The sequence below is a fragment of the Carcharodon carcharias genome, chromosome 13 (genome assembly GCF_017639515.1).
Source record: "Carcharodon carcharias isolate sCarCar2 chromosome 13, sCarCar2.pri, whole genome shotgun sequence".
NCBI lineage: Eukaryota > Metazoa > Chordata > Chondrichthyes > Lamniformes > Lamnidae > Carcharodon > Carcharodon carcharias.
The window spans coordinates 28588489-28610275 of NC_054479.1; the positions used below are offsets into that span (position 1 = coordinate 28588489).

General features: G+C 41.8%; 1 protein-coding gene across 2 annotated transcripts in view; it reads right to left on the bottom strand.

The window, feature by feature from the left end:
- The window catches only part of LOC121286379 (EMI domain-containing protein 1-like), a 386722-nt gene that overhangs the window by 31614 nt on the left and 333321 nt on the right, over positions 1–21787 (bottom strand). For both annotated transcript variants that reach the window (XM_041203470.1, XM_041203471.1), the window contains exons 9-11: positions 6239–6328; positions 3859–3911; positions 3473–3535 (exon numbers count right to left, since the gene is read on the bottom strand). In XM_041203470.1, coding sequence (XP_041059404.1) covers positions 3473–3535; positions 3859–3911; positions 6239–6328 — 206 coding nt within the window. The remainder of the gene's footprint in view (positions 1–3472; positions 3536–3858; positions 3912–6238; positions 6329–21787) is intronic.

The following is a 21787-nucleotide window of genomic DNA, read 5'->3' on the forward strand; positions in this document are numbered from 1 at the left end:
GGTCAACAGTGTCAAATACAGACCTCTGCCTTCTGCTGTTAACAACACTTATTACTAACGTGGCCCATAAAACTGCCACAGCCAGGAACAGAACCAGTCAGCTATTGTCTCAAGACTACACATAAGGACTTCATTTTTGGCTAACTTGTTAATCGTTGTCAATTCAGCATTCAAAAGAGCTACTAGCTTTTAAGCCTTTCATTAATTTTGCCCCCAGGTGTTTCCATGGTCCACGTTTTAGAAGTGCTGCTGAAGAAGCCTTGGCATCTGGTGTATAGGTTGCTGTTGCTTAAGTGCCACTTGGTAGCACCGTTGATGACACCTTCCATCACTTTGCTGATGATCGAGAGAAGGCTGATGGGGCGGTAGTTGGCTGGATTGGATTTGGCCTGCTCTTTGTGGACAGACATACCTGGACAATATTCCACTTTGTTGGTAGATGCCAGTATTGTAGATGTGCTGAAACAGCATGGTTAGGATGTGGCTAGCTCTGGAGCAGAAGTCTTCAACACTATAGCCAGGAAATTGTTGGGACCCATAGCCTTCAGCAAATTCGATTCACTCCATGCAATCTTATGTGGTATCCAGTGCACTCAACAGTTTTTTGATATCACATGGAGTGAATTGGTTGAAGACTGACACCTGTGATGCCAGGGATGTGAAGTGGAGGCTGAGATGGATCATCCTCTTGGCACTTCTGGCTGAAGATGAATGGAAATGCTTTAGCCTCATCTTCTGCACTCATGTCCTAAGTTCCATCATCATTGATATTGGGGATGTTTGTGGGGCTTTCTTCTATCATTTGTTGCTTAATTTTCCACATCATTCATGATTGATATGGCAGGATTATAAGAACATAAGAAATAGGAACAGGAGTAAACCATTCTGCCCCTCGAGCCTGCTCCGCCATTCAATAAGGTCATGGCTGATCTTCTTGTGTTTCGATTTCCACATTCCCATCTAACCCCAGCAACCTTTGATTCCCTTGCCTAACAAGAATTTATTTACCTCTGCCTTAAAAATATTCAATGACCACGCCTCCACCACCTTCTGAGGCAGAGAGTTCCAAAGTTGCACAACCTTCAGAGAAAAAAATCTCTCCTCATCTCTGTCCTAAAAGGGCGACCCCTAGCTTTAAAACAATACCCCCTAGTTCTGGACTCACCCACAAGAGGAAACATCCTTTCGACGTCCATCTTGTCAAGGCTGTATACTTCGATCAAATCACCTCTCACTCTTCTAAACTCCAGTGGAAACAAGCCCAGTCTGTCCAATCCTTTCCTCATAAGGCACACACTCATTCCAAGTATCAATCTAGTAAACCTCCTTTGAACCGTCTCCAATACATTTACATCCTTCCTTAAACAAGGAGACCAAAACTGCACACAATATTCAAGGTGCGGTCTCACCAATGTCCTGTATAACTGAAGCATAACATTCTTACTTTTATGTTATAATCCCTCTCGTAATAAAGGATAGCATTCCATTAGCCTTCGTAATTACTTGCTGTACCTGCATACTAACTTTTTGTGACTCATGTACTAGAACACCTAGATCCCTCTGTACCTCAGAATTATGCAGCCATTTTCCATCTGCCTAACACTCTGCTTTTTTGTTCTTCCTGCCAAAGTGAACAACTTCACATTTTCCCACATTAAACTCCATTTGCCAGAGCTTTGTCCACTCATTCAACCTATCTATGTCCACCTGCAACCTCCTCATGTCCTCTTCACAACATACTTTCCTATCCTTCTTTGTGTCATCTGCAAATTTAGCTACCATGCCTTCACTTCCCTCATCTAAGTCATTGATGTAAATCGTAAAAAGTTGAGGCCCCAGCATAGACTCCTGTGGGACTCCACTCGTCACATCCTGCCAATCAGAAAAAGACCCATTTATGCATACTCTGCTTTCTGCCAGCCAGCCAAACTTCTATCCATGCTAATATGTTACCTACTACACCATGTGCTTTTATTTTCCTTAACAATCTTTGATGTGGCAAATGCCTTCTGGACTTCCAAGTACACTATGTCTACAGGCTCCCCTTTATCCATTGCGCATGTTACTCCTTCAAAAAACTCCAATAAATTGGCTAAACATGATTTTCCTTTCACAAAACCATGCTGACTCTTTCCTATTGCCTTGAGCTCTTCTAAGTGCCCAGCTATAACCTCCTTAATGATCAATTCTAATAACTTCCCCATGACCGACATAAGGCTAATTGGCCTATAGTTTCCTGTTTTCTGCCTCTTTCCCTTCTTGAATAGAGGGGCTAAATTTGCTCCTTTCCAATCTGATTGAACCTTGCTAGAATCTATCAAATTTTGGAAAATTAACACCAGTTCATCAACTACCCCATTAGCCAACTCTTTTAAGACCCTAGGATGTAGACTTGCCAGCCCGCAGCTCCATCAATTTGCTCAGTACCATTTACCTAGTGATTTCAATTTCACCAAGTTCCTTTCTTCCGTACACCTCCTGATTTACAGCCATTACAGGAATTTTTTTTGTATCCTCTATAGTGAACACAGAAGCAAAATATTTGTTCATTTCTTCTGCCATTTCCTTATTATCTACTATTAACTCCCCACTGTCACTCTCTACAGGGCCAACACTTTACTTACTCTATTCCTTTTTAAATGCCTGTAGAAACTCCTGCTATCCATTTTTACATTTCTAGCTAGCTTCCCCTCATACTCTAATTTCTTTCTCCTGATTAACCTTTTAGTCATACCCTGCCGTTCTTTATATTCTGTCCAATCACCTGTCCTGCCACTCATCTTTGCAGAGTTGTGTGCTTTTTCCTAAAGTTTGTTGTTTTCCTTAACATCTTTAGTTAACCATGGATGCTGGGTCCTCCCCTTAAAATTTTTCTTTATAGTAGGAACGTACTTATTTTGAATACTCTGAAATATCCCCTTAAATGTCTGCCACTGCTTCTCTATTAATCTATCCTCTAGCCTAGTTTCCCAGAATTTTGACCTGATGAGATGTTTTGGGTGAACTATGATCAGAATTCTTGGTCATGGAATTGCTGTGGAAATTGTCTGTGGATGACATTGCCAATGGCCAACATGCAGATTATAAAGAGATTGGGCCAAGGATAGATCCTTGTGGCACTTCACAAGTGATGATGCTGGCGTGGGAAGAGATGTCACTTCTAGAAATTCTTGCCTACAATTGGATGAGTAGGAGTAAAACCTACGGTAGAGGGGAGGTCAATAAAGAATGCAGGATCATGGGAAATTGAGGTTTGGATAAACCATTAGGCCTGGAAAACTTACCTGGTTTTAGTTGATGACAATCCCACCTTCACACAATATTCGTCATGAACTTTTTATAGTGTTTACTTTTTAATGCTCATTTCACAGAAGTAGCTACAAATAAATTACACCGTGGCCTTATAAGTCATTCTACCATTCTAGTACATCAAACATGTCCTACTCCAACCTCAAACACGTTTGCAACTTACTCTGTCTCCTTTTTCACCTTTGGGTCCTTCTAGCCCTGGCAAGCCTGGTCGACCAGTCAATCCCTATGTAAAATAAAGTATGTTTTTGTTTAGAAAAATGAGGCTTGAGGTTTCAAATACAGTATGCACAGTAACCTACATTCCTCTCACTTTGAATTTATATGAGAAATTGATAGCTTCTGATTCATTAAGACAAAATCTCTTCATGCAAAAGTGCAATTCAGGTTCCACTTACATGTTCTGAATCTGTGGAAGTAAAGCCCATAAGAACACCAAAAAAAAAATACATACTAATGTGGACACAAATGGGTATCATGTGAAATTTGAATGATTTTCTCTATTAAAACCACATGAGTTATTCACACTCCATTATTGCAATGACTTACATCTTTTCCCGGAGGCCCAGGTGGTCCGATAGGTCCTTGTTGACCAGGTGAACCTAAAAATTTTCAACAAAAGAATAAGTTTAAAAGGTGCCAATGTCTAAAAAAACCCTCTAATTGTTAACTACCAGACAATGAGGACATGTATCTCGGAGAAGGAGGAAATCAGAAACAATAAGTTGAATTACATGGGATGCTATGATCCCCACCAACCCAAGCTTAAAGTGGGGGGGGGGGGGGGGGGGGCCATCAGGTGCCCACTTAAGGGCCTCAATTGATCCACTGGCAGGTGAGCTGTGTTAAATCCAGCCCAATGGGTCCAATTTTAACTTTGTGCAGTGAGTGGATTTTGAGTGAGTTAAAATTCCCAATGTTCTTCAGTGGTCCTCCAAATTTCATGAATCAGTAGTGCACACAAATGCCAGGCCATGGCATTCCTCACTGCCTTGCCATTGATTGCCTCCCTGCCTTTCACCAGCCTGTACTGGTTAGGCTATACACTGGGTCTGCTGGATTTCTGGCCCTTTCTCTCATTGAGCTCTTCAAAATGTACAAGTAGCTTGCCCACAGGATGGCATAATTGGGTTTATTTCACTATAATTTTGAATTCATTCACAGGATGTGGGCATTACTGCCAAGGCCAGCATTTATTGCTATTGAGAAGAGCTAAAAACAGGAGTCAATTACAAATATATTTTTTCATAAAAAGATTGCAAAATTTGTTTTTTTCCCGATCTTTTCGGTGATCCTGAGCTGCAGGTGAATATTAGAATGTAAAGCTGTGCTGTACAGTTCCAATGTCAATTCTGACCTCACTCAAGTGCTGTGTAGTAGGCAATATTTTCACATTCACATTATTTTGGCTTTTATTTCCTAAATGTGAAAATTAAATTTTTACCCATAAATAAAATTATAAATGTACACATTTTTGTGATATCTTTGTAGGATAGAAAAGAGACAGTGTGCAGCAAAGGGAGTTCAAAGTACTCAACTGAAAACTAGTTTATTCCAGTTTGATGATATATACATATAAACACAAATGGCCACGAGAGGGTGCAATTATACTCCTCCAACCTTAATAAAAGAAAATTATACAAAAGTTCAAATTCCATATAACATATACATTTCTTGTTTTTCATTTATTTACAAGTCCACCTTGGTTTCGTATTCCTATTTCTAGACCCAAACTTTCAGAACTTCGGGGTGACCTAGATCCATCTGGGCCTGAGTGTGAGGAGAAGTTTTCTCCAACAAAGACTGATTTTTCCCTTGGTCTTCAATTGAAATTTTCACTTCATCAGACACGCCTGTCTGGCTCTGATTCAGATGTGAACTGATTTCAGGCACAACTTGTGTTGGAGTAACTGTTGGTACTCTATTCATATACCTACTTTCCAATTCATCAGACTCATTTGATTCTTCTCAACTTTCTTCTTCTTCATGAAACTCTGAAGGTAAAACATGATCTATATGTACGAACTAACCTTTCCGTTACCAAACACCTTGACCAAATATGTGCGAGGACCATATATTTTCATGACTCATCCTTGTAGCCACTTCAACCATTTAGAATGATGTTATTTTACTTTAACCTTCTGGTTCAATTTCAGACTTCTTTCTCTCACTCTACCCCTATCATGATTCTCTTTCTGCCTGGATGGTTTCTCTTCCACTGTGTTAAGTGTGGCTGCAACAATGAAAATCTTGTTCTAAGCTGTCTTCTAAGAAACAATTCAGCTGGCATTCTGGTGGTAGCACTGTGAAGTGTGTTAGGATAAATAAACACAAAATTCACCAGTTTGTGATTCAACAACAACTGATGTTTCTTCCAATTTGTATCTAGCATTTTCTTAACAAGAGCACGCTTAACAATTTGTACTGTGTACTCTGCTGCACCATTTGAAGCAGGATGATAGGGTGGAAGTGTAATGTGTTTTACCCCATTCATTCACATGAATTTCACAACTTTTCTGAACAAAACTGGGGTCCGTTGTCAAACACAATTTACTCTGGGAACTCATATGCAGCAAATAAACTACGCAAAATATTTGGGATTTTGCTAATTGTTGTTTGATTCATCGGAAACCCCTCAATCCACTTTGAATGGCTCTCTCTCACAATGAAGAGCTGTTGCCCTTCAAATTCTGCAAGATTTATGTTAGACTTTGCCACATTCTAGCTGGCCATTTCCATGGTTGCAAAGATACCAATGGCAGCTTATTTTCTACCGCTTCACTGTTTCACTGTGTCTTCTATATCCTTATCTAACACTTCACAATATTTAAAAGCTGGACAGTTGTAGATCAAATGATATAATTTCATGGATATGGTGGACTTTTCAACAAAAAAATCTAAAATTAAATCTCTTCAGTGTAAAACTTACCAACAGGTCCCACTGGTCCAGGTGGTCCAGGAGGTCCACGGACACCAGTTACAACTGTATCTGTGAAGGTATTTGACAAGACGGAATCACCTGTAGTGAAGAAAATATCATCACTATTCCAGACATTAAGATTTGGACAATTATTTTTCAGCCAAACAAAAATGCATTCTGGAGATTGTGAATAAAGCAAATGCAATTTTTTGCCTCTCGAAATTTTTCCCCCTCTTTGTTCCTTGCCCTTGGCATCATTCTTCATTACAGGCCTAGACAGCAGGTGCTGGCACATGATTCCAGTGGGCAGAAAAATTCTGCCTGATTTTTTTCTATTAGCAAAAGACATACAACCATATGAACATTCGAATTAGGAACAGGAGTAGGCCACTCGGCCCCCTCCAGCTTGTTCTGCCATTCAATAAGATCATGGCTGATTTGATTTGTAACCTCAACTCCACATTTCTTCCTACCCCCAATAACCTTTCACCCCACCTTGTTGATCAAGAATCTATCTGGCTCTGCCTTGAAAATACTCAAAGACTCTGCTTCCATCAGGGAGACCATTTTAGAGCGGCTGAGATCAGCTAACTGAGCACAAACATTGGATCGAGTCAGGGTTTTCCAAGTATTTCAAGTATGTTCCAAATGTTTCTCATGTGCCGGTGCAGACTCGATGGGCCAAAGGGCCTCTTCTGCATTATGTGATTCTCTGAACTTGCCAGCCATTAAGACTGCTGAACAATTATATAGACATGAAAGGGTACAGTTGTCACAGGCACCCGTCTTAATATTGCACTGTTACTTCAGCAGAAATCCTGGAGAAACAGTTTAAATGATGTTAATGCTGTTTCTCAAGGGTTTCTAATGATCTCTGCCAATGTTATGGAAGCAGAGCAGGACAACCTCTGCAGAATGTCTATCGCATAATGTCAAGGTAGCACAATACAACCTTCTTCAAGAATTCCAACTATACGAGAACGCATGAATTGATGGACTGAATTTTAGTCTTAGTGTCCAGGCCCCGTGTGGGTGTATTACCTGGACGTGGCCCCCTCCCCATCACTTCGGCACCCAAGGCCCAACACAATTTTTTACGATGTTCCAATTAAGAATGGTGCACTGGCTCCCGAGACTGGAGAGCCAATAGGAGCAAAAACAAAAATTGCTGGAAAAACTCAACAGGTTTGACAGCATCTGTGGAGAGGAAGATAGAGTTAACATTTTGAGTCCAAATGACTCTTCATCAGAACTAAAAAGAAATAGAATTGTGGTGAAATATAAGCTGTTTAGGTGTGGTGGGACGGGTGGGAGCTGGATAGAGGGCCAGTAATAGGTGGAGGCAAAGGAAAGATGTCATAAACAAAAGGTCGAAGGGGTGTTGCTGAAGGTGATACTGGCTAAAGGATGTGCTAATGGTGAAATTAAGGGTAGAAAGCAGGATGAGCAAGTGACAGATAGCTCTAGTGGGGGTGGGGATTGAAATAGGCTAAAAGGTGGAGATAAAACAATGGATGGAAATAAATTAAAAAAAAAATAGAAATAGGCAGGAAAACAAAAATATATATATAAAAAAATAATTATTATTAGAAAAAAGGGGATCAAAAAGAGGGTGAGGATGGAGGAGAGAGTTCATGATCTGAAGTTGTTGAACTCAATGTTAAGCCCGGAGGGCTATAAAGTGCCTAATTGGAAGATGAGGTGCTGTTCCTCCAGTTTGCGTTGAGCTTCACTGGAACATTGCAGCAGGCCAAGGATGGACATGTGGGCATGAGAGCAGGGTGGTGTGTTGGAATGGCAAGCGACAGGAAGGTCTAGGTCATGCTTGCGGACAGACCGAAGGTGTTCCACAAATCAGACACCCAGCCTGCATTTGGTCTCTCCAATGTAGAGGAGACCGCATTGGGAGCAGCGAATGCAGTAGGCTAAATTGAGGGAAGAGCAAGTGAAATGCTGCTTCACTTGAAAGGAATGTTTGGGCCCTTGGATGGTGAGGAGGGGGAAAAAAGGGGCAGATGTTGCATCTTCTGCAGTTGCATGGGAAGGTGCCGTGGGAGGGGGTTGAGGTGTAGGGGGTGATGGAGGAGGGGACCAGGGTGTCCCGGAGGGAACAGTCCCCACAGAATGCCGACGGGGTTGTGAAGGGAACATGTGTTTGGTGGTGGCATCATGCTGGAATTGGCAGAAATGGTGGAGGATGAACCTTTGAATGCGGAGGCTGGTGGGATGATAAGTGAGGACAAGGGAGACCCTATCATGGTTCTGGGAGGGAGAGGAAGGTGTGAGGGCGGATGCGCGGGAGATGGGCCAGACACGGTTGAGGACCTTGTCAACCACCGTGGGTGGAAAACATTGGTTAAGGAAGAAGGAAGACATGTCAGAAGAACTATTTTGGAAAGTGGCATCATCGGAACAGATGCGACAGAGGCAAAGGAACTGAGAGAATGGGATGGAGTCCTTACAGGAAGCGGGGTGTGAGGAGCTGTAGTCGAGGTAGCTGTGGGAGTCGGTGGGCTTGTAATGGATATTGGTGGACAGTCTATCACCAGAAATTGGGACAGAGAGGTCAAGGAAGGGAAGGGAAGTGTCAGTGATGGACCATGTGAAAGTGATGGAGGGGTGGAAATTGGAAGCAAAATTAATAAATTTTTCCAGGTCCAGACGAGAGCAGGAAGCGGCACTGAAGCAGTCATCAATGTATTGGAGAAAGAGTTGTGGGAGGGGGCCTGAGTAGGACTGGAACAATGAATGTTCCACATACCCCATAAAGAGACAGGCATAACTGGGGCCCATGTGGATACCCATGGTCACACTTTATATTTGGAGGAAGGGAGAGGAGTTTAAGGAGAAATTGTTCAGTGAGAGAACAAGTTCAGCCAGACGGAGAAGAGTGGTGGTGGGTAGGGATTGTTCAGGCCTCTGTTCAAGGAAGAAGCAGAGAGTCCTCAGACCATCCTGGTGGGGAATGGAGGTGTAGAGGGATTGGACGTCCATGGTGAAGAGGAGGCATTTGAGGCCAGGGAACTGGAAATTATTGACATGATGTTGATCCAATAGGACCCTTTCCAGCCCCGAGAGATCCCTCTGGTAGTTGGGAGCTGCCAATGTAGGCAAGAGGCTTTTTAATAAAGATGAAATTTATACTGGCCACAGCTGCCAGATCGCCACAGGAGGGAGAACTGTTCCACAAGGCACAGACTGTTGCCTGTGGGAGGGAGAGAGGGCCTTTTACAGGTGGGAAGTTGTCATTAACCTCCTGCCCCGAACCGGCATTTTCCAAAATGGTCTGGAGGCAGGAGAAATGTTAGTAAACTGGCACGCTGGCCTGTGATGGGAAATTGCGACCTTGCCTGCTTCCTCGAGAGATTGAAAATTCTGCCCAATAAGTCACAAAACTAACATTTATTATTCTTCCTGCAGCTGACAAAGAGTCAAATATTGACTTGCCACCAGAAGGAAACATGCTTTGACTAATGCTGGATCTATTTTAATAAGTTCTAACATGGGACACCAACTTAGGTCATCTATGGCCTGACAAGATATTTTAAATTTAGCTTAATCTGTATGGACATTAGTAACAGTGCACAAAATAATGAAAAGCAATAACACAGTCTGCTTTTCATAAAATCATCAAATATTACAGCACATTCACCCATGAAGTCAGAACCAGTGCTTTTCTCCACATGAACCACCTTTTGCTCACTCCTCATACCCTTTAATAACCTTTATTTCAAGCTCTTATCTAAGTCCCTTTTAAAATTACATATGGACTCACCTTCAAGACTCATGGCACATAATATCACATTTATCCTCCCTCTGTATAAGGATTTGTTTTGTCACCTCTTTAATTCCCTTTTCTGAACATAGGCAATAACCTTGGCCAGGGTCTCCCACTACCCTGTTGTACCAGAAGATCGGTAGAAATCAGGGATAAACTGCATTAATAGCTTATTGTGCAGTTTCTCTGGATCTCCTGCCAAAGCTATAGTAGGAGAATGGGAGAACTCCCACAGAAATTACTGGTGATTTTCTCGATACTGTTTCACCAAAGCAATGGAATCAATTAATCAATATTTACTGCTTCATAATTCTGAGGCTCTCCATCAGGTCACTCTTAACTTTCTCAGCTACAGTCTTTATAAAACAACTCAAGTTTTCTAATATCCCTTCAAAATGGTAACATCCTTATTAATCCCTGTATCAATGAACTGCCAATTCACTTTTGCCTGTTTTGCATTCGTACTAGAGACCAATTTCAACTCCACTGTGCTTGGAGGCCCTGGCCCCTTGTTCACTCTGCAGCGCTTTCTGGAATTGAGCCTTCTCTCTGGTTATGGGAATAGGGAGATAAAACTCTTGAGAGAAACACATTTTAAGTGACATTTTGAACAAAAAGCTGTTAGGGCAGATTGTGATCTGACTCATAAGGTTAAATTGCAGGAGAGTAACTGCAAGCTATTTTGTTTAAGTCAACAACTCCATTTGAGATGACTCACTGATGTGGGGAGCTTAGTGCGTTCAATATTTTACATTATGCAACATTACATGAAATATGGTAACTGTTATATGTTTGGAAGGAGGAGATACCTTTGGACCTGTCATACCCAGTAACGGCATGCCCTATTCATGACTTCAAACATGAACTGTTTATAGTTTAGAATTTTCTGGAACTGACTTTTCTTTCAAAAATGGAAATTAAAAGGCTAAGATTGCTGCCAAGTGTCAGGCGGCTTTTGTAATTTCTGCATAAACTCAGAAGTATCTCGAGTCTCTGGAAAGCTCCTAATTGAATGACCAAGGGTAGAGTGCCTCCCTTGAATGCACATACCAAGATGAGGCCATTTGTGAAATTCACACCTTCCGTTGTTTGTGGACTTACTCAAAACTCAAAACCTATGGACTCCTAGACCACTGTTTCCAAACTCCTGCTTGACAAAAGAGCTGCAATAAGCAGTTAACCATGGGCAGCATTTTCCCCCTATCGGCGGGGGGGGTTGTGTGGGAGCGGGTGGGTGGGGTCCCAATCGGCGCCTCCAGTTGGGGAAACGCCGCCATTTTACGTGGGCAGGACACTTAAGGCCCACCTAGCCTGACATCTACCCAGAAGCGCTGTGCGCTCCCTGTGTGAGCAGGGGTGGATTCCCTGAGCTGGGAGTGCGCTCTTTCATGCATGCTCGCGAAAGAGCGCACAGATCTCGCTGAGGCAAAGTGCTGCCTCAGGGAGATCGGCTCAAATGTGAAAACCAGATTAAAGAATAGAAAAACATTTACTGACATGTCCCCTCATGTGACACTGTCAGAGGCGCTGGGATAGCCAATAACTTTTATTTGAAGAGTTTGTTAAGATTTTGAAACCCTCATCCCACCCATGGATGAGGTTTCATGTTTTTCTGAAGGCCACCTGGGTTCTTCGCCTGCCTGTCAAACTTGAGGTTGGACGGGCAGATCTATTAAGCGTTTTAAGTACCTCACCAATGGCCAGTTGACAGGTCGGCGGCCGCGCAGCCGAGTCCGCTGTGCACCTGCCGAACTGAAAAACTAAATGGCGTGAGGTGACATCGGGACGCATGCCCAACGTCACCCCGGGTCATTTTACGTGTTGGTGAGCAGGCCCCTGCCCCCGCTCACCGGCCAGAAAATGCTGCCCCATAAGTAGGTGTGAATGGCCACCATCCATCTCCCATTGTGTAGCAATGACTTTGAACTTCAAATCGTTCTGGGTGGACAATAGAAGTACTGATCACATGACAGAAATTGGTCATAGATAATGAATTTTATTCCCCCAAGAACCAGGAGGAAATCAGTCTGTTTGCAAAACACACAGCAAGAAACAGCAACAACAAAGGCAGCAACATCTCTGTCTTAAAATTGGAGACTGCGACACCATAAGGTCTCAAAGCCTGTTCCTTTACAAGTCCACATGTACAGAAAATTGACCACCTGGTAAGAAAACCACAAGTCACTAACTTCGTAACCTGTTGAAAATCTATCTTTGAGGGAATTCTGCAATAATCCTGACCTACGACTCCAGCTATTGAGCTTACGGTTGGCGGATGGACGAATAGGCCAGGCGGCCTTTACACTTTTCATCAAACCTCACTCAAGGGCGGGGTGAAATTTCCATGAAAAATTAAAATAAAAATAAATATCTGTGGACAACATTTATTTTCAGGTGATTGATTGAGATGTGTGGACACTTTTTTCAGCTTTTAAAACCTTTATTTTAGCTTTTTCAGGTCTCTAGCTCTCTGAGGCAGCTGTCTGCCTTCAGGGAGCTTTATTGCAGCACTCACCCACGTCCACGGAAACGTTATCGTCCGCTCTCCAACCCCCCCACCTCCCCCCCCCCAACTCCGGCAGCGCTGAGCTTTCCAGCGCACATTTCACAACGGCCAGCCAGTGTGGAATCACGTTCGGGGGCCGATTGTGGTCAGTGGCCTGTTTCCCGACAGCTCCCGGGCCCACCAAAAGTAAAATTCAGCCATTGGTCTTTTCTTTGCCAGAAATTCTTGTTGTTAAAGTTGTAGTAATTGAATTAAATGAATCTGAATACTTTGTACTTTAAAATATTTACATCAACGAAACAGGCTACTTGGCCCAACAGGTCCACGCCGATGCTAAATCTTCACAAAAGTCTCCTCCACTCCCTTTTCATCTAACATCAACATATCTGACCAAAGCCATTGCTCTGCATTTTCATTTATTTTCTGAAAAATAAAAGAGCTTCATGTTTTGTTCTGATTTCCTTGGTCTGCCTTCAAAGTAATGAGGCACACGTGAAGTACATGAGAAAGACATGAGGCAGGGTTTCTTCCCCGTCTGCAAAATAATTTCTCAGGCCCTTACTCAGGCAGTGCTTAAGCGTAACATGCCCTGCACGATTTTTGTTGGATTGGCCAACAATTAAAGATGGCGACTGGGCTCCCTATACCGGAGGGCCAGTAGTAGGACCCCAGCAGTGAGAAATCTGCAGCCTTCTAATGCAGGTCAGGGAGAGAGGGGGGGCCTCTCAGCACTTTTACAAACTTTGAAAATACAAACAGGCTCAGGTTGCCAGACCGCCTTTGGGGAGGGAGAACCTCTTGTCTCTTCAGTATGCTGCCAGGAAGCCCCCTCCTTTCTCTGGCTATGTTTCAGCCACTGTAGTGGCACGGGGTTGGGGCTTTAATCGATCCCGTGATTGCCTCAATTAGCTCCCTGCAGCTTGCAGGCAACTAGCTGTCTTGCCCTGACCCAACCTCCTTAAAATTGGACCAAAGACAGGACCCTTCTGGCAAATTGGCACATCGGCCAGCAGCGGGAAACCCTGGGCTTAAAATTCTGCCCGTGGTATTCATTTCAGATCATAAGGAGCTCCTGTGGTTGTTACCCTGGCTCATGCAATAAACATCACCATCTCCCCGAAGGCAATTAGCGATGGGCAGTAAATGCTGGTCTAGCCAGTGACGCCCATATCCCATGAATGTATAAAAAAAATCAGCAGATCAGTAGATATCAGGCTGTATGGGCACATTTCCAAATGCAAGACTCTCAAACTGCTTACAGGAATAATTAGAGTCGCTGGCTCCAAGGGAATACATAGGCATGACTCAAAACTTATAAAACATATCCTGCCACTTTTAGTGACCTGTACCTGACAATGAGGTCACTTTTCTCCTCGACTCCTTTTAATATTTTGCTATTTATAGTAATTTCTTTTCCCTGTTCTTACTTATGTTCTTATTCCTAAATGCGTTGTTAAATCAATCTGTGACTATTTTATGTATTTTGTATTGACCAATTATATTTTAAATGCTTGCAATCAATGCAGTATTGCAAGCCAGCTGACAGTTGGCTGCACATTTTAGTGACCGATTTGTGGTGCAGTTAGGGCCATTGTTTACCACAGAGCAGCATATGACCTCTTCTGAACCGTGGAAGGTTGAAAACAGTCAATACAAAAAATGAAGTTACAATTCAGAAAGAAATGGCGGCAGCATCACACTGAATAGTCCTAACACTAGGGATATTCAATTAAAAATATTTAAAGCATCTTTTGTATAAGTGCATAATATATTCAAAAATCAGCTTCCAAAGATTTAAGTGCAGTTGGACTAAGCACAACAAAGATTAATGGATAAATGGGCACTGGACTAGTCTAATTCAGGATTGTAAACTCATTATTTTGCCAAGGACCAGAGGTGCATTTCTCACCAAGGCCAGTGGTTGGAACTCAGGGGTGGGGAACGATGACAGGGAGGGAGGCCTTATGGGCCTGTACATAGCTGTTTTGGGCATAAGGCTGCTTAAATAAGCAAATTACTCTTGTAAAAACATAGGAACATAAGAAATAGGAGCAAAACTAGGCCATTCAGCCCTTCGAGCCCGCTCCGCCATTCAATGAAACCATGGCTGATCTTCTACTTCAACAGCATGTTCCTGCACTACCTCTATATCCCTTAATGTTTTTAACATGTAGAAATCTATCAATCTGACTTGAGCATACTCAACAACTGAGCCTCCACAGCCCACTGGGGCAGAGAATTCCAAAGATTCATCATCCTCTGAATGGAGAAATTCCTCCTTGTCTCAATTCTAAATGACCTTTTATTTTGAGACTGTGTCCCCTGGTTCTAGACACCCCCAGCCAGGGGGAACATCCTTTGGTCGAGCTCTGTAAGAATTTTTTATGTTTGAATGAAAGCACCTCTCATTCTTCTAAACTGCAGAGAATAAAGGCCCAGTCTATTTAATTCTTCCTCATAGGACAATCCTTCAATCCCAGGCATTATTTTGGTGAACCTTCGTTGCACTCCCTCTATGGCAAGTATATCTTTCCTTAGTCAAGGAGGCCAAAACTGCACACCGATCACTCTGACTCTGTCCACAATACTCAGGTATAAAAGTGCACTTGGACCAGGTAGTCAGTGGCCTAACCCATGGTCATTAAAGGGACCAAGGATCAAATCCAAATCTTTGCTGGTCCATTATGAGCTCAGATGTTCGCTGACTTAAACCAGTAGAGGTCTAGAAGAAGGACTGGGAGGAGCTTCGCCTTTGCTTTAAAGCTTTTCCCCTGAACAGACAACAGCCTTTAGTTATCCTCATGCCATAGGATAAATGGAGCTGCACACAGTCCTTGAGATCCTCCTTTAACAACAACATAAACAGACACAATTCTCAGACAAATAGGAGCTACCTTTTTCTAGGAGCTAATGTGAAATCATTTTCAGGTGACATAATGATTCATTGCATGGCACTGTGCAAATTACTGAAAATATATACATTATTACACACAGGAAATGGAAGTTACATTTTTAATACTGAACAAATCTGACTCTGCTAATACCGCTTAGTTTATTGGATCAGCATGTGCCTCACTGGACTTTATAAAACTGCTCAATTCTTGGGATAATTTAGTTGTGGAAAAAATTTCTGATGAATTGTCCCAGTAAATATAGCACAATCATAGCAAATGGTTACAGACTTAACTGCTTGCTGTTCAGCTGCTACACTGAGAGACTGGGCAGCAGATGGTGCTAGTTGTACAGTGCTTTCTTAGAAACAACACATATTTTTGTTCTGTAATTCTGTTCATTTATTTTCCCTGTTTATGTTCCCCCAAACTTAGTGAGAAATGAGTCTTATCAGGAGAACAATTCCTGATGTACATAAAAAAAGTATTTTTTATTTAATGCTTCTTTGTGCAGTTTAAGGTGAAAGATGTAAATATTTGGGAATGGAACCATTTTCTGCATTTTGAACAGTATCAATTTAAAGGCAGGTACAGCATGGACACATGACAGAGCTTCTTTTGCACTGCACCAACAATAAGCCTTCAGCACCACCTGCACGTATTGATGTGGCACACCAATCATTCTTGCGCTTTCTATGAGTTAGTGCCAAACTAGGGCCAGTGGGTCCACATTCACTAATAGTTGAGTTAGGAATGATTAGATTTATTTTATTTGATCTCCACAGTTAGCAGAAGATGAAAAGACTTTTATCACATCATTCTGGACCTAATACTTAAACAATGCCTCTTACACTTCACATTGGACTCTGACAAAGAATAACAACTTATATTCCCATGGCACTCATTCAGTGCAAGGAGACATCTTAGAACACTTTATAGGACAGTGGATAATGAATGGAATTGGGCAATTTTGGGGGGAGTGGGTGTGGTGGTTTGACAGCAAGGTAGAGATGTTGATCTGTTCCAGTAGACGATGTGATGTGGCTTAAGGAATGACCAATGATGTCGAAGTGCACAGAACAGTGGAAGGGGAGATGGGAGGAAATGAGACAGAAGTCAGCTGATTTTGACAGACAGGAGGAGACACAGAAACACACGGCTGGTGAAGATCACATAAAGTTAGGAAGGAGGCAGAGTTGTGGAGATATTTGAAAGTAGAAACAAAACAAGGAAAGCTAGTGATCAGGACAGGTGTGATGGGATGAGGGCCTTGGCATGTATTAGGATGTGGCCCTTGCATTGTGGCTCTCTTGTAGTTTGTCAATGTTCGAAAAGAGGTCAGTAAAGAGAATAACGAAGAGAGGATTAGGAGCAGCAGCAGTCAATATTGTGAAGGTGAATGACAGTGGCATTGGCAACTGATCAGGTGTGGGGGAAGAAGCAATGGACTTTGGTTGAGCAATATCTAATGGCTACACATGTCTAGAATACCAAATCATTGCACAACCTTTTTATCTGACTATCCCTTTAAGGTTATTTTTACAGCGCTTCATTCACTTTCTTACTTGCCACAGGTAAAATGGTAAGCTCAGCCCTTGCTTAAAAGACTGATAAGAATCACAGGGTAAGTTTGCTGGTTCCTCTATTCTTTTGTAATAAGTACTTGGCAACTGAGTCCCAGTTTATTACCTGGAACCATTTTATCTGTAGAAAAGCACCAGTATCAGTGGGGACAGCATTCTCTCCAAAATAAAACTGGCCTGGTGACAAAAAGGCAGAGGGAGGTCTCAAATGGCCCATGATTAGGCAAAAAGAAAAGTAAGAACACATATGGATCATTGAACGACCAAACATTAAGCTGCACTTAGAACATTAATAAATATGATTCACTTATATGATTCTCCTTACTTTAAAATAAACATTTTTATTTCACTCATTTTGTAAGAAAAGGTTTTAAGCAAAACTGCAGTTGACATATCTTATGGCCTGATTATTGACCATTACCCAAAATGCAGTTATAAAGGAGAGGAATGGTGTCCTTCCACGTAAAATATTAATTGATGTTTCATTATATATTTGGATAAGGCACAATCTCACAATCCCAGTACTGACTGAGGTAAATATTGTATACCATAGGCACATTGGTACATTACCATAGAACAAAAATTCACATCCTCTAATGCAGTTAACATGGATAACAGATAGACATTGCCACGTTCATTTCAAATTTTGTTTTTTTTAAATTTAGGAAATGGGCATTACATCATGCCAGATTTATTGTCCATCCTAATTTCCCAAGGAGGTGGTGTGAGCTGCCTCCTTGAACTTCTGCAGTCTGTGTGGTATAGGTACACTCACAGTGCTGTAAGGGAGGGGGTGTGTGGAAGGGGGAACGAGTTACATGATTTTGACCCAGCCACTGTGAAAGAGTGATGACTTATTTCCAAGTCAGGATGGCGTGTGACATGAAGGGGAACTAGTGGTGGTGCTCATATGTGCCAGCTGCCCCTGTTCTAAGCCGGACAGTTTGCAGGATTAGTTTCCAGTCACAATTCAAACTCAAAAAAAAATTAAATTAAGCAGAAATATTATAAATTTCTTCCTCTGAGAAAACAGTGGATAGCACTAATTTCTAGTTCCAATCCCCACCATCACCTCGCTCCCACCCTTGCCAATTAAAATCAGAAAACTGGGAGACGTTTCCTTTTTCTTCCTGCTTTGAGCTAAAATTTGAATCAATCTCAAACCAAAGATCTTGTTCCAATTTGTCATTCTTGAACTTGTAATAAAATATTTAAATAAAACAAGTACATCCATATTTAATAGCCTCATTCTTGAAATTTCTTTTTTGAAAAGAAAGCTTGAAATAAGCATGCTCTGTCAATAATGGAATTTTGAGAAGCAAGAAAATGTTATTTGCAGAGATTTTCTGTTCACTGAATGTCCCAATAATCACCAGATTCTATAGAGACTGATAAGCACTTAGTGACAGCATTCATCAGCGCTTGATGGAAAACAATGTGGCCAATTTTACCATTGATGGCAGACACACAAACATAAACTAATAAACCACATTCTCCTACACATTTAGATACATACCAAGACTGAATTGAAGTGGCCTCTTTCTCAATCCCCCTGCATTTGGCTTCACAATTGCTCATTTGAAAGCTTGCTACGTACGCTAGCAAAGCCAAATGGTACAAAATGTAAAAAGAAGATAAACAAAGTCCTGCCTTCAACAATGTGCAATATCGTTTAAGGTTCTGATACACTTTGGCAAAACAACAATTCATCTAAGCCAAATTATGCTTCTTGTGGGATTTCAAAAAAAAAGTTTTTCAGCTAGGTTTTATGATAAATGGGAAGGGTGAGGAAAACAATTTCCTTCCTGTTTAGTTTAATCAGCTTCAAATGTAATTAAATCTACTGACCACCATACAATAACCAGGACCTTTTGTGAACAGCTGAGTGTCAGCTGAACTGACTTGTTTGGCACAAATATGTTACCACCCACAGACTTGGCTAACAGCAGTCTCTCCAGGACAACAAATCAGATTCCTTTATTCTCACAGTGGCATCTTACTGAAAGCTTCATTTTACTCTCTCAAATCCAGCTACTGCTAATCACTGTGCTGCCTTTTTCTTATTGAGAAGCGTTGGCATTATCTATGTATTGCTACAGTTCCGATATCATTCCTTAAGCTGTATCGTTTCCCTTAAGGACTAATTTGCTCTGACTGACAAAGAAACGTTACTGAACAATTAGCTTACCAAAATATCATCAGATAATCACACGTAATGTGTTCATCAGGCTCCGCATTTTTGTTTGGTGTGACCTCCAGTGTCTAAAAGGCTCACATCACTGACTGTCCACTGACCACATTTATGCATAGCAAGTTGCCAAAGTTATATTTACAAATTTCTTTATTTCAGGTGGTAGTAGGTAGCACTGAGTTCTCATTCTCCTTGCCTGTTTTTTTTAAAGTAAAACAGATGAGTTAAAATCAGAAAGAGATTATTGCCTATTCTGCACTGCTGCAATCTTAATTCAGATCAATCCCATGCAAATAACTTCCTTTCCAAGTTTTGTCCTTTCTACTTTCAAACATTTACCACTCTAAAGTTACTTTGCCATCAACCGGCAGTTTCTTACTCATATGGTTGATCTAATGTACCAGTAAGCTTATACACACAGTATACGAGTGGTTTTAACCCTACTCACCCAGCAGTTGGAATTACCCATAACCTTTACTGATTAAGGTCCCACTGCCTTCCCACAGGTTTAGATTTTAGCTCACTTGCCTGAGTAGACAAGAGAGATGCAGAGTGTGCATCAATGGTTTCACTGGGGCCCAACATCTATTTTGACCAGAGAGGTGTGTGAAGAAACAGTTGCAGCTTTCCCACCAGGCTAACCTTGCAGGAACCGGAGTCGGTAAGAGTTAAGAAGTGTCTGCTGTTCTCCTCTAGGTTACACAAAGTGATTTAGTTCACTCTGCCCCAGACTTCTCCCTCCCAGCCACTTGCCAATTCGCAGCCTCTTGTCACTGGCACATCACTTTTGCCTACTGCCCAACAGTTGCTAATTGCCAGCTTTGGACAGCAACCTGACAAGGCCAATGCAGAGGAAATCTGGGAGTTAACATCTTCTGAGGACGGGACAGTTTGGCCCATCACCTGGACGAATGTCACCTAGAATTAAAAATCGGGATGAGCGGGTGCATCAACCTAATTAATATTAAAGCCGGACAGGATTAACCACAATATGTGGTGCTGGAGGAGGAAAAAATGATTTTGTCTAAAAATCATTCTTTATTTTACAAGCGAAGACTGATCTGTGCATCAGTAGCATTCTGCACTAATGCAACTTATCGAATGACACAACATAACTTTTGTTTCATTCTATGATTTAAAGCATTGCTCTTCTAATTAATCATTTATTTTAATGCCCAATACTAAATGACCACAAATCTATTTTTTTCCAGAAATTAGCTAGGTGATTACAACACAAAATTCTCCCCTCCTTGCTTGCCTACTTGTTCACAGGTTTGGCACCTTGTCTAAGTGGTTGTTGTTCTTGTGTGAGTCTAGGCAGTGAGAATCAGATGTCTATTAAACTGGAGGGGCCTGGGGCAGAGCTGCCAAGTCTTGCCCTGTCCTAATCTTTATAGAAGATGGTTACAATATGAAAGATCCAACCACAAAGCAAAATCATAAACTCTTTAAAAAAGGCATCAGATAGTTGATTGAAAGAAAGAAATATTAAAGAGGAAGGGGAACAAGTAGGAAAGTGGGCTAGCCTAAGTGACTCAGGAAGAGAAGAAGACCTGGCTGAGCTTGATTGTCCAGGTGCCCTTTATTGGTTTTGTAGTTTTCTAAGATTGGATTTGTCTGCATAACTCAATTACACACATTTGCTTTAACCAAGCTATTGGAGAACCAAATGCTGTTTTTAATAAAAACAAAGAGACATTGAGGGCAGAGTGTATGTGTGTGTGTGTGTGTATATAATTTATTTATATATATTTATGTATATTTTTTTCATGTATACACACATAAACGTTGTCCATTATAGTTCTCAATGTATTGATTTTTAAAAATTGCAGCGCACTATTTCTGTTACTTTTTGTTCCAGTCACAACTTGACCACAAGAGGGCATGAGAAGATTTGTAATTGTGCTGAACAGTGATCATCCATTTACTAAAAACATAGTACTGTACACAACAACTCTAGGGAACTTGATGATTCAGCAGCCAAGAATTAAGTGTGAAATAGAATGTAATTGGGTAGGAATTGGCTCTCGCACCCATTTTCCAGGCAAAAATGATCACTTTCACACCCCATGGATACCTCAAAAATGTCCTGACACCAAATCGCCCATTGACAAATTTCAGGCATCCGTGGCAGCCACCTAAAACAAGTTTTAGCCTTCTTCCATTCGATAATAAATAGCCTGGCACATGTTTTAGGATCCCTCTGACAAGCTAGGCTGCTCTGCTCAGGTTTTCCTGGCGTGGATGTGGCCCAGCAAATAGTTGTCACCAAAAGCAGCCAGTTAATTATTAGGGTTTTGACGTGAAACCAGAAAAAGCAGGAGTGTCAGTCTCAGCCTAGTGCTCCTGATCGGTCACTGCTGCTCTGCGATCAACAACCCTCCCATTTTACCCTCTTGGCTTTTCCGAGGTCTGTTGCTGATGAGGCAAGCGGTGCAAAAATGATCAATAGGGTATGGATGAGATGCCTCAGAGCTGTGACAGGCACTGGCAGCACACCCAGATAATTGAAATTAGGCCCCGACACCCAACTTCAGATGAGCCTTGGGCTACTGGGTTGGGGCACATGCTGTCTGTATGTTGTTAATCACTTGCCGAGAAACAGGTTT